Source organism: Atractosteus spatula, chromosome 15 (assembly GCF_055471065.1).
Source record: "Atractosteus spatula isolate fAtrSpa1 chromosome 15, fAtrSpa1.hap1, whole genome shotgun sequence".
Lineage (NCBI taxonomy): Eukaryota > Metazoa > Chordata > Actinopteri > Semionotiformes > Lepisosteidae > Atractosteus > Atractosteus spatula.
The window spans coordinates 20358651-20372665 of record NC_142720.1 but is presented as its reverse complement, the minus strand read 5'-3'; the positions used below and the strand labels follow the sequence as shown (position 1 = coordinate 20372665).

At 39.9% G+C, this 14015-nt stretch overlaps 1 protein-coding gene across 1 annotated transcript; it reads left to right on the top strand.

Moving 5' to 3' along the window:
* The first annotated feature begins 867 nt into the window (after positions 1-867).
* LOC148820212 (neuroblast differentiation-associated protein AHNAK) lies at positions 868-12905 on the top strand. Its single transcript, XM_088934395.1, has 5 exons — positions 868-930; positions 4303-4359; positions 4636-4759; positions 5362-5534; positions 5628-12905. Exons 2-5 carry the CDS (start codon positions 4357-4359, stop codon positions 12096-12098), a joined length of 6771 nt encoding a protein of 2256 aa, XP_088790521.1. The 5' UTR covers positions 868-930; positions 4303-4356; the 3' UTR covers positions 12099-12905.
* Positions 12906-14015: the final 1110 nt, after the last annotated feature.

Below are 14015 nucleotides of genomic sequence, written 5' to 3'. Positions count from 1 at the left end.
CGGCTGAATTAATTTTTCATTTATTTTTATGGGTAGTGTTGGCTGTTTTCCCAGCAGCATATGCCTAAATCTGTCCCAGTAATAAAAATATCAGCAACCTTTTATAAGACAATCATAGTAATCAAAGGTTTGGGTACAATTCTCCTGTAGAGGCTTATTTTAGATATGCCTTTACTAGTATCATTAGGTAAATCACCTTCTAGAGAATTAGGTCAACTGCCTCAAATATCAAGACTGTGTCTTAGGGACAACAACTCATGAGTCAGGTTCGGGGGCAGCTGGAGTCACCACTCTGTATCACTGCACAGGAGTGGAGTGGAGCTTTCAGCACTTTCACTAATGACTGGCAATGAAGTGAAGGTATTTTTGATGTGAATCAAAATCTTCGTGCCCCTTATGCTTTGCCTGGGGTGATCGTTTCAGGAACAGCAATAGTAACTGAATATTCTGGACGTGCTCAGTGTCTAATTTGCTTATATACCAGATATCATGGTTAGCACCTTGACCATTAAATGATCCACCTCTGATGCCCCTGATCTTGTCAATTAATGGCTCAGCTATTCAAAGAACGCAAGATCGGATTAGTCACCTTGTTGCAGACCGGCAGAAACTCAGGATACTCTGTCAGTTTCCTAGAGAGCCACAGTTTTTTAATAGGCCTTTTTGCAATGGCTTAGTGTGTGTTTCTGGATATCTGGTTTGGGCTGTCCCTGGTGAGTTCTCTGCTCACCTCCCTGGGTTTCGACTATCACCACCAGAATGTGGCTGTCCCCTCCCTGGGAAGGCAGGGACAGCAGAGGCAGAACCTGTTTGGTGGGTCATGTGGAATGTCATTTAACTGGCAGCGGCTGCCTCTGAGACACAGTTGAAAGGATACTGACCCGACAACATCACTGCATCCCTTCAGGACACTTGGCAAGACGCTTAAAGGTAAGACTGAATGCATCTTGACTTTACGAAAGCTTCACAAAAGTATATACAGGTACGGCGAGAAGCATTCGTGCTCTCTACATGAATAAATAAGTTTATCAAGTCACTTAATTTGAATAAATGCAATCTATTAAAGTAGATATTTTTCCTAGCAGTGATATCTCTTCTAAATTAAGTGAACACCCATGCAGCAAGAGATGTTTTAATTTTCTAAAAGATGTAGCTATAAGGTGTTGGCAACTGTATTTTAAATGAGCAGATTCACATGAAAGTAATCACTTTTCATGATAAAGCATTCAATTCATGTAAAAGAGGTAGTGCTGAAAGTAAAAACAGTTCAGCTAAGTCGCTATAGTTATACATAAATAAAACGTGACTGCTTATAAAGACGAATGTGTAAAACAAGCATTAAAGATAAAAGGAAACTGTCTCTTATTGTTGCAGCGATATTTTATTGCAATACTTTTAAGTTTTACTTACTTTATATAACTAGATATGTCACTACAGAATAAATTCTCAGCTACCATTATCACTTCCTTAAGCCTCCTTGCTAAAAGACACAACAGCAGCATCCCGGCTGGAGTTTGATCCATCAGCATTCAGCAGTGAAGTCCAGAGTGCTAACGATTACTCCACCCTGGAGAGCACGTGCACTGACACGGACAGCACACTTCCAATTCCCCGATCTAATCTATTTGTATACTTCTAGGTGTTTCAGGAGGTCTGGGGATATATCCAATTGTACAAGCAGCTAGTAATACTGCTGTAAGCAGAGCTCTGGCTACTCTTTATTCTGTGTATTCCATAAGCCTATAACCCACAAGTTAACTTAAATAAGCTGAGTGAAAGAAAATCCACTCGCAGGTCATGACAGTAAAGGAAAGGAGAAGACAGATAAAGAGCAAACAGCTTTCCATTTGTGGCTGGTGAATGTACTGTATACTTGAAGGACAAAAATATCCCACCCCTGTCCACCTGCTGCACAGCTGGGGGTCATAACATTGCATTGATTCATTGAGCTTCTCTGTTTAAAAACCATTTTATTGAGGATTAAGTAAAAAATGTAAATAATTATATAGCATTTAAGGAACATACAATAATAAAAATAAATGTTTACAAAGGTAAATTGGAAGTATTAGAAGTGAGATGTTTTTGGTGAAATGTGTTCATTTACATAGTATTTATGTTAGCATCTGAAACTAAACATTTCAAAAGAAGGGCAGTTTGGAAGAGTTTAGAAATTGTTTCATTTTTCAAATGTACAGAAATATATACAGTACATAGGTTTTTCTTGTTTTATGAAGAAGAAACGTTTCTGTATTCGAGCAGGTTAGTAATTAAAAGTATTTAATTCAATATCTTAATCATTGCTGTGTCCTAAAGTCACTGGGTGCATCTTATTAAAACTGTCAGTGTGGTAACATAGTTTCAATTTTCACAATAAAAAAGTCAATGCTAGATCCTTTCAGGCAAACCATAATCATCAGCTCAGCTTGGTTCTTCATATGACACTTCATCTGAATACAATAATAAGGAGCAGTGGGTGTGGTAATGAAAGGTATGCATGGTACCTGGGCACACTGACATGAGCTCATACTTCCCCTCAGGCACTAGACCAACCAGTTCATTCTGTCCTGTTTGGTAATTCGGCTCAAAAACGTGTTATCAGGTGTTTCACTGCAGCAGCCCTGAAGCTATGCCTTAAAAAACCACAGGACACAGCTGTCTGTAAGGCTGTCTACCTGCACAAATTTCAATTCCAGGCTTCGCATAGAATGCAGAAATATCTATGTACTGAATATACATAAATACAGGCAGAATTATATGTTTGTCATCGACAATGGAAAAACAAGCATTTTCAAAACATTATACTGACAATATTTCAAACTACATGTGTAATTGAATTAGGAAACTACACATCTGAGAATACAGATGATTCATCGTTTACTTTGCACTGTTTTTATTATTGCTGTAAAGTGTTCTTGCAATAGCTGTCTATTACTATGGTAAACATGGGCAGTTTTAAACTTTGCTTAAGATTTTGCATTCAGTGTACAACATAGCAGCTAAAACATTTGCTTACCAAAGCAGAAAGGAAGAGAAAGACCTAGCAGTCCCTAGAGCAGGAGGGTAATTTGCAATAGCATCAGGAAATAAATGTTGTTGATGCAGGGTCTTCAGTACATACACTCTTGAAATTGAAAGGGAGGTGCCTGTGTCTCTCATTATACAAGCTGAAATGACATGAAAAGGGCTGTGACCCAGCACTGCCAGTTGCACTTCATCAATGCTCAGCTACAGATGAAAACAATGCAGGGGCCGCATTCCTCTGGCATCAGAAATCAGCACATTCGCGATTTGTCTGATGGGCTCCTTGAGAACAAGACTTCCTTTCAGTCCTTTTCTACCTGACCTGTGTGACCACCTCACAGAGCCAGAAAGGACTTGATCTCAATGTCCGGTCTTCAGCTCCAGTATACTTTACCCCACATCACATTAGCTCTTGAAAGAAAAGGTAAAAGGAGAGTGCGTGTATAGAAATGCCTGTTTTAGGTAATTTGTGATATTATTCCTTGAAAATGCTTGAATTGCTAACGGAAATACGACTGGGTGAATCTGACTACATTGGTTTCTCCTTTGTTTAGCTGCTCTGTTTTACAGAGGATGTGGTTGAGTTAAAATGAGATGCTGCTGGTGACATTTGCAGTTTAGTCACGTTATACAGAAAAGGTTTCATCCCTTGTGAAACGAGTCCATGATGTTTATTTCATAAGTTAGGGTTTCTGATGGAATATGAATATTAGGAGCAGCAGTTACCCTTCTGCATTCGGAGAACATGACTAATGTGACCATACAAGGGGTTGGGTGTGTGCTGCAGGACAGGGAAGTATGAGCTACTTGTATCTGCCTAAAGAAATGCTGCACTAATAGTCAGTCTCAGCTCAGGACCCTTTTAGCAAGTCTGCCACCTCTTTATCACCTCTGTGCTGGTGAAAGAATCATCACGAAACAGTCAGACGCAGTGCTCGAGGGTTACCTTGATTCAAAATAAAATGTCACTATGTATCATTATTTATTTTCTTATGGACTGATTCCCTTTTGCAGTATAACACTTGCTATAATTAGTCAGTGGCTGTTGTTAGAGAAGGCCATGGGATTTTCTGAAAACATTTATTGACCATGTCAGACATTTGACTACTGGGGGATCAGACTGGGACGGTCACTGGGCTGAAGTTTGACAATAGTTTAAACCAAATATCTGTACAAAACAATATACATTCCCACTTACATCAATTAGCATAGTATACCGGAAATCGAATACTTGAATTATTTAGGAACTTAACAATGCTTTTTTGTTTTTGTTTCTGACAGGTTTCTACGAGAGGTTTCAAAAAGTCATGCAACTGTAATCAAAAGACTGGCATTATGGTAGGTGAACTATTTCTCTTGTATTACTTACATTCTTGTTATTAAGAGCAAGTACAACTTTAACACAGACAGCATGTTAAGACCAGAAAGAGCAGTAAACATCCAAACTATTTCAAAAGATAAAGAATGCTTTATAAGACACAAAAGGCCATAAAGGCATTTGATTCAAAGCTCAATTGTTTCATCTGTTTTTTTTACAGACTTAATTTCCAATGCCATTGGTACCTCATATTCCAGCTAACCTTCAAAGCTCTCCATGTGTGTTTGATTTTCTAGAATGGACATAAGAGAAACCGGAGCTTCTCAGACAACCTGGTCCTGGAGGAAGCTGAGGAAGGAGGCATTGTTGTCGCAGACATCAAAGATGATTCACTTGCTGCAGCCCGTGGTCTTAAAGAGGGTAAATGAGATCAGCCACCCATCCATTTTCTAACCCCCCCATCCAAGTCAGGGTCATGAAGAAGCCAGAGCCTAGCTCGGCAAGAAATAGGCACAAGTCAGGATACACCCCAGTATATCGCAGGGCAGACAGACACAGACACCCACACTCACACCAGGGCCAATTTTTCCAGAAGCCAATTAACCTACCAATGTGTCTTTGAACTGCGGGAGGAAACCAGAGCACCCAGTGGAGACCCACACAAACAAGGAGAAAGTACAAACCTTATACGGACTGCACCCCACTTCCGAAACTGAACCGAGCCCCATGAGGTAGCAATGCTAACCACTGCACTACTGTATCACCCAAAACAGGTTATGTAACTCATTATTACATTTAAAATGATAACCCATTGGTAATAAGCAACCCTTTGAAATGTACCTATTTATTTCCCTTACAATATAATATTTAAGGTAATTTTTTGATTATCGATTACATTAGGATATTACTTTTTAAATAGATCTAAAATCATAGTTTATTGCACACAAATGTCCTTTTGTTAATCTATAAGAATTTAAGAATGTCTTTTTAATTTGTGATTTTTTTTAACCTTCCTCTCTTAGGGGATGAAATTGTTGGTGCTACCATCTTCTTTGACAACTTGAAGAAGGACGATGTGGTTAAGTTATTGAAAATGACTGAGCCTTACAATGCAAACATGAAAGTCCATACAAAACATGGTCAAAATGCTCCCAACAACGTCTTTGGAATAACTGGGTTCAGCACTCCAAATACAGTAAGTGCTGTTATATGTCATATATACTGTATGTTAATATTTCAAGTGTTTGCACTTGTCTGTTTGTTTACATGTTCTGTCTTTTCTTTCTAGGGGCCTGTGAATGTTGGCTATAACAAACTATTCAACAGTAAGATAAAAAAATACCTCAGACCTCAACAGTCTCTTGATGGAAGCTTAACACTACCAGGTACAAGAGTTAATGGCATCAATACACGATTGAACAAAAAACTAAAGAATACTGGAACAAATGTGTCATTGCCAAATCTGAGTGATCCTGATGTTTTGGATCTTCAGGGACCAAACTTGAAAGGAGGCATCAAAGATCCAGCTGCAACAAAGAAATGGCCCAGTATGAACATTAATAGTCCAAACACTCAAATACAGGGACCAGACCTGGACATTGATGCAGACATGAAGACACCAGACTTGAACTTCTCAGCTCCTAAGATTAAGGGAGGATTCAATACTCCTGACTTGGATGTGAGTTTACCCAAAGCTGATCTTAAAGGTCCAAATCTTGACTTAAAGGCCCCCAATCTTGACATTGAAGCTCCTAAGGGAAAATTCAATATGCCAACTTTTAAGAAGCCTGATTTTGGGATCTCTGGGCCAAAAGTCAAGGGACCAGACCTGGACATTGATGCAGACATGAAGACACCAGACTTGAACTTCTCAGCTCCTAAGATTAAGGGAGGATTCAATACTCCTGACTTGGATGTGAGTTTACCCAAAGCTGATCTTAAAGGTCCAGATCTTGACTTAAAGGCCCCCAATCTTGACATTGAAGCTCCTAAGGGAAAATTCAATATGCCAACTTTTAAGAAGCCTGATTTTGGGATCTCTGGGCCAAAAGTCAAGGGACCAGACCTGGACATTGATGCAGACATGAAAAAACCAGACTTGAACTTCTCAGCTCCTAAGATGAAGGGAGGATTCAATACACCTGACTTAGATATTAATTTACCAAAAGCTGATCTTAAAGGTCCAGATCTTGACTTAAAGACCCCCAATCTTGACATTGAAGCTCCTAAGGGGAAATTCAAAATGCCAACGTTTAAAAAGCCTGATTTTGGGATCTCTGGGCCAAAAGTCAAGGGACCAGACCTGGACATTGATGCAGACATGAAGACACCAGACTTGAACTTCTCAGCTCCTAAGATTAAGGGAGGATTCAATACTCCTGACTTGGATGTGAGTTTACCCAAAGCTAATCTTAAAGGTCCAGATCTTGACTTAAAGGCCCCCAATCTTGACATTGAAGCTCCTAAGGGGAAATTCAATATGCCAACGTTTAAGAAGCCTGATTTTGGAATCTCTGGGCCAAAAGTCAAGGGACCAGACCTGGACATTGATGCAGACATGAAGACACCAGACTTGAACTTCTCAGCTCCTAAGATGAAGGGAGGATTCAATACTCCTGACTTGGATGTGAGTTTACCCAAAGCTGATCTTAAAGGTCCAGATCTTAACTTAAAGACCCCCAATCTTGACATCAATCCTCCAAAAGGGAAATTCAAAATGCCAACCTTTAAGAAACCTGAATTCGGTCTATCTGGGCCAAAAGTCAAAGGACCAGACCTGGACATTGATGCAGACATGAAGACACCAGACTTGAACTTCTCAGCTCCTAAGATGAAGGGAGGATTCAATACTCCTGACTTGGATATGAGTTTACCCAAAGCTGATCTTAAAGGTCCAGATCTTGACTTAAAGGCCCCCAATCTTGACATTGAAGCTCCTAAGGGAAAATTCAAAATGCCAACGTTTAAGAAGCCTAATTTTGGGATCTCTGGGCCAAAAGTCAAGGGACCAGACCTGGACATTGATGGAGACATGAAGACACCAGACGTGAATCTCTCAGCTCCTAAGATGAAGGGAGGATTCAATACTCCTGACTTGGATGTGAGTTTACCCAAAGCTGATCTTAAAGGTCCAAATCTTAACTTAAAGGCTCCAAACCTTGACATCAATCCTCCAAAAGGAAAATTCAATATGCCAACCTTTAAGAAACCTGAATTCGGTCTATCTGGACCAAAAGTCAAGGGACCAGACCTGGACATTGATGCAGACATGAAGACACCAGACTTGAACTTCTCAGCTCCTAAGATGAAGGGAGGATTCAATACTCCTGACTTGGATGTGAGTTTACCCAAAGCTGATCTTAAAGGTCCAGATCTTGACTTAAAGGCCCCCAATCTTGACATTGAAGCTCCTAAGGGAAAATTCAAAATGCCAACTTTTAAGAAGCCAAATTTTGGGATCTCTGGGCCAAAAGTCAAGGGACCAGACCTGGACATTGATGCAGACATGAAGACACCAGACTTGAACTTCTCAGCTCCTAAGATGAAGGGAGGATTCAATACTCCTGACTTGGATGTGAGTTTACCCAAAGCTGATCTTAAAGGTCCAGATCTTGACTTAAAGGCTCCAAACCTTGACATCAATCCTCCAAAAGGAAAATTCAATATGCCAACCTTTAAGAAACCTGAATTCGGTCTATCTGGACCAAAAGTCAAGGGACCAGACCTGGACATTGATGCAGACATGAAGACACCAGACTTGAACTTCTCAGCTCCTAAGATGAAGGGAGGATTCAATACTCCTGACTTGGATGTGAGTTTACCCAAAGCTAATCTTAAAGGTCCAGATCTTGACTTAAAGGCCCCCAATCTTGACATTGAAGCTCCTAAGGGAAAATTCAAAATGCCAACTTTTAAGAAGCCAAATTTTGGGATCTCTGGGCCAAAAGTCAAGGGACCAGACCTGGACATTGATGCAGACATGAAGACACCAGACTTGAACTTCTCAGCTCCTAAGATGAAGGGAGGATTCAATACTCCTGACTTGGATGTGAGTTTACCCAAAGCTGATCTTAAAGGTCCAGATCTTGACTTAAAGGCTCCAAACCTTGACATCAATCCTCCAAAAGGAAAATTCAATATGCCAACCTTTAAGAAACCTGAATTCGGTCTATCTGGACCAAAAGTCAAGGGACCAGACCTGGACATTGATGCAGACATGAATACACCAGACTTGAACTTCTCAGCTCCTAAGATGAAGGGAGGATTCAATACTCCTGACTTGGATGTGAGTTTACCCAAAGGTAATCTTAAAGGTCCAGATCTTGACTTAAAGGCCCCCAATCTTGACATTGAAGCTCCTAAGGGAAAATTCAAAATGCCAACGTTTAAGAAGCCAAATTTTGGGATCTCTGGGCCAAAAGTCAAGGGACCAGACGTGGACATTGATGCAGACATGAAGACACCAGACTTGAACTTCTCAGCTCCTAAGATTAAGGGAGGATTCAATACTCCTGACTTGGATGTGAGTTTACCCAAAGCTGATCTTAAAGGTCCAGATCTTGACTTAAAGGCCCCCAATCTTGACATTGAAGCTCCTAAGGGAAAATTCAAAATGCCAACTTTTAAGAAGCCAAATTTTGGGATCTCTGGGCCAAAAGTCAAGGGACCAGATGTGGACATTGATGCAGACATGAAGACACCAGACTTGAACCTCTCAGCTCCTAAGATGAAGGGAGGATTCAATACTCCTGACTTGGATGTGAGTTTACCCAAAGCTGATCTTAAAGGTCCAAATCTTAACTTAAAGGCTCCAAATCTTGACATCAATCCTCCAAAAGGGAAATTCAAAATGCCAACCTTTAAGAAACCTGAATTTGGTCTATCTGGACCAAAAGTCAAGGGACCAGACCTGGACATTGATGCAGACATGAAGACACCAGACTCGAACTTCTCAGCTCCTAAGATGAAGGGAGGATTCAATACTCCTGACTTGGATGTGAGTTTACCCAAAGCTGATCTTAAAGGTCCAAATCTTGACTTAAAGGCTCCAAACCTTGACATCAATCCTCCAAAAGGAAAATTCAATATGCCAACCTTTAAGAAACCTGAATTCGGTCTATCTGGGCCAAAAGTCAAGGGACCAGACCTGGACATTGATGCAGACATGAAGACACCAGACTTGAACTTCTCAGCTCCTAAGATGAAGGGAGGATTCAATACTCCTGACTTGGATGTGAGTTTACCCAAAGCTGATCTTAAAGGTCCAGATCTTGACTTAAAGGCCCCCAATCTTGACATTGAAGCTCCTAAGGGAAAATTCAATATGCCAACATTTAAGAAGCCTGATTTTGGGATCTCTGGGCCAAAAGTCAAGGGACCAGACCTGGACATTGATGCAGACATGAAGACACCAGACTTGAACTTCTCAGCTCCTAAGATTAAGGGAGGATTCAATACTCCTGACTTGGATGTGAGTTTACCCAAAGCTGATCTTAAAGGTCCAAATCTTGACTTAAAGGCTCCAAACCTTGACATCAATCCTCCAAAAGGAAAATTCAATATGCCAACCTTTAAGAAACCTGAATTCGGTCTATCTGGGCCAAAAGTCAAAGGACCAGACCTGGACATTGATGCAGACATGAAGACACCAGACTTGAACTTCTCAGCTCCTAAGATGAAGGGAGGATTCAATACTCCTGACTTGGATGTGAGTTTACCCAAAGCTGATCTTAAAGGTCCAGATCTTGACTTAAAGGCCCCCAATCTTGACATTGAAGCTCCTAAGGGAAAATTCAATATGCCAACATTTAAGAAGCCTGATTTTGGGATCTCTGGGCCAAAAGTCAAGGGACCAGACCTGGACATTGATGCAGACATGAAGACACCAGACTTGAACGTCTCAGCTCCTAAGATTAAGGGAGGATTCAATACTCCTGACTTGGATGTGAGTTTACCCAAAGGTGATCTTAAAGGTCCAAATCTTGACTTAAAGGCTCCAAACCTTGACATCAATCCTCCAAAAGGGAAATTCAAAATGCCAACCTTTAAGAAACCTGAATTCGGTCTATCTGGGCCAAAAGTCAAAGGACCAGACCTGGACATTGATGCAGACATGAAGACACCAGACTTGAACTTCTCAGCTCCTAAGATGAAGGGAGGATTCAATACTCCTGACTTGGATGTGAGTTTACCCAAAGCTGATCTTAAAGGTCCAGATCTTGACTTAAAGGCCCCCAATCTTGACATTGAAGCTCCTAAGGGAAAATTCAATATGCCAACTTTTAAGAAGCCTGATTTTGGGATCTCTGGGCCAAAAGTCAAGGGACCAGACCTGGACATTGATGCAGACATGAAGACACCAGACTTGAACTTCTCAGCTCCTAAGATGAAGGGAGGATTCAATACTCCTGACTTGGATATTAATTTACCCAAAGCTGATCTTAAAGGTTCAAATGTTGAATTGAAGTCCCCAAATCTTGACTTAAAAACTCCAAATCTTGACATAGATGCTCCTAAGGGAAAATTCAAAAAGTCATCTCTTAAAATGCCTGACTTTGGGCTCTCTGGACCAAAAGTAAAGGAACCAGATATGGATATTCAGACATCAAACATTAATGGAGACTTTGATATGTCTTTTTCCAACACACAAAGTCACGATGTCAAATTACCAAAAGGTCAGTTAAAAGTGCCAAAGTTTAAAATTCATAAGCTACCTGATGTTGAGCTTGATTTCAGTCCACCTGAACTGTTAAGAAATGCAGCTTTGTCAACTCCAGGAATTGAAGGTCCCAATGTTGATATGAAACGGCCTAAAGTTGATATCCCTGACATTGACCTAGAGGTTCCAGGAGGAACACTAAAAAGGCCAAAATTCAAGCTACCCTCATTTGGAACTTCACAAAAAAAGCCTAAGGGACCAGATCTAGATATGGATGCAAAGAAGAAAACACCCAACATTGACATGTCGACACCAAACCTAGACCTGAAAAGACCAGGAGATACAGATCTATCTGCACCACAAGTTCAAAGCAATATAAAGGGACCGAGCTTTGACGTAAATAAGTCTCAGGTAAAAGCTGAATCTCAAAAAGCAACAATTAACCTCCGCAAATTTCTTTCAAGATCAAAACCAGATTTAAATATGGATACTGGTGACGGAATTCCAAACACAGACTGTTCTGTCCCACAAGTAAAGGGAGCTATAAGTACTCCAAAACTTGACATGAGCTCACCTAAGGGGAATTTTGCTTTTAATATTTCTGATTTAGACCTTGATGGTCCTGATTCAAACCTAACGAGTTCTAGCTTAAAGCCCTCATTTACCTCACCTAAAATGTCACATTTGGATCGTGATATGGATCTAAATATAACCCCCCCAAAAGCTGGCATTAATGCCACTGTGCCATCCCTCCAAGGTGAAATCACAGATCCAGATTTGAATGTCAGTCTACCTAATCTTAGGCTGTCAAAACCTAATCTGAGCTATGAACCACCAACACCGAGGAAAAGTCTAAACATACCAAATATTGATGTTGAAGCCCCTAGGATCAATGTGAAAGCTCCACATGTTGAAGCACCACATGCAAACGTTTCTTTCTCCAAGACAAATGCCCCTTCCTTTGATGGTTACATCTCCGATCTTGGAAACCTTGGTCAGAGGCTAGAAACCTCATCGTCCAAAATAGACATTAATGCAAGACTTCAAAAATTTAAGGGCTCTAGATCAGATCAAGCAGCAAAAGTCAGTGAAGAGTTGTAATCAAAGGTCACCTTGTACTTTCTGGACTTAATATTAAAGGCAAACACAGCACACCTGATCTTCAAATCATTTCCTATTCAAACCATTTCCTGAAGCTGCAAAAGGGGAACATTTAATGTCATTAAGCCTGTTCTGGGAAGTGGGGAATTGCTTGACCATCTAGTCCCCAATGCAAATACTGCAAGTACTCGTGAAGCTGATGACAAAGAGGATACGCTTTTTTCTAGTCTTTCTAATGTGCGTAATTATGTTAATAATAAAGCATCGTCAACTGCAGAGGAAAATTCTGATTGTTTAGAAAAGCCTGTACTGTTCCCGAATGGCTTATGAAGGTTAAATAAAAGCAAATCTCAGAAGCTTACAAAAACACATTGTGTAATAGTTTTAAAATATTAATCTTTAACTTATGTACATATGGTGGACTACAATTCATAAATGCACTTTTTGCTAGCTAGTAATCATATACTTCATCCTATTCTCTCTATATATATTATATAAATGTATGTATTTCTCTTTGTATATAATGATTCTTGGTAATATTACTGTATGTTAGATTGTATTGTCTATACGGCATATAAACTGTGGAACTCCTAAGTTTAAACTTTCCTTCTGCTGTTAATTACAATGTCAAATTAAATTTGCTGCATAAAAGCATATTTCATTCTTTGAACTGCATAAATATGGTATAATGGAAGAAAATGTAGTAAAGGGTACCTCAGTTCAAACAAATGTATACCTCTCTTTTTGTGTTTGTTTTACCATGTTTACTTTAAAACAATGTAGAACTACCAATAAAATTTTACAAAATTCCATTCCTCATTTTCTTTTAATTCTATTTACACACGTGTGCCACTTTGTGGGGTCTTCTGATGCTAAACTGTTTTTAAATTACCTTGACAGCAAAATATTTGAGAGATATAAAACCATACTGTGTTAATAAAACACCATTATTAGTATATCACAAGTGACAGAAAGTGTGTATTTCAGGGAACAAAGTGCCCACTAATACCTAGAGCACTGCGGGGGTGATGACACTGAAATGAGAGATGAGTAAACACACTTTGTACGTAACAAAAATCTAGGGCTCTAATTTTGAAATTCTAAAATGCTCAAGGATTTACTGATTGAAGGCTGTAAATATGAGGCCGGCTCCACGTTGACACAGGTTAAGTCATGTTTATTTTTGCCTGATGGCTCAAGCGACTGAATCTGCTACATCCTCCTGATGCTAATTGTATGAGCACTTCCGCCCCAGTGTCTGAGAAAGTCCTAATGGGAGGAGGTGCTCCTGCAGCTTCTAAACAACCATCACGTCCTAGTGACGCACAAGTGTTCTGAAACTGTGGCAAAGCGACATCTTCTCTTCTCCAACGTGACACCTTGAGAAAAGATCAGCATACGGGTGTCCAAAGTCCTCGTGTTCTTACATGGACACCATCTCTAGTACTTAGCAGCAGGGAAGGTGATTGTCAGGGTCGATGGGACTGATTTCACCTTTCTCCCAGCCATACTACTGTGAAATACAGAAGAAGGGCGCTTCACGCTTTCTCAGAGTATTTGCACCTTAGAATTTATAAAGTACAGATTTGACATTCTCTACAAAACAGACTACCTAAGTCTGAAACTTAATGACAAGATGGCCATTTAAGAATTGCTTATTTCTTTAGAAAATTACATACAAAGTGTTTTTTGAACTGCTTAACATACAGTAACATCTATTTATAACTCCCACAAAGGTTTACTGAAAAACTATACAGGATCTGCAGCTGAATAGTTTTGAATTAGTATGGTACATTATTTCCAAATCAAACATGTGAACATACAAATGTTAGTTAACAAAACTGCTTGTTAATATAAGCTTATGTAGTATCTTCCATTGACCAAGAGATCACTGCAACTTGATGGGCAATTAATTTG

What these genes read in the sequence shown, in the direction of transcription:
- LOC148820212 (XM_088934395.1), top strand. An exon ending in AGCCCGTGGTCTTAAAGAGG is followed by an intron (nt 4,760 to 5,361) that starts GTAAATGAGATC and finishes TTCCTCTCTTAG; the next exon opens with GGGATGAAATTGTTGGTGCT. An exon ending in GGTTCAGCACTCCAAATACA is followed by an intron (nt 5,535 to 5,627) that starts GTAAGTGCTGTT and finishes TTTTCTTTCTAG; the next exon opens with GGGCCTGTGAATGTTGGCTA.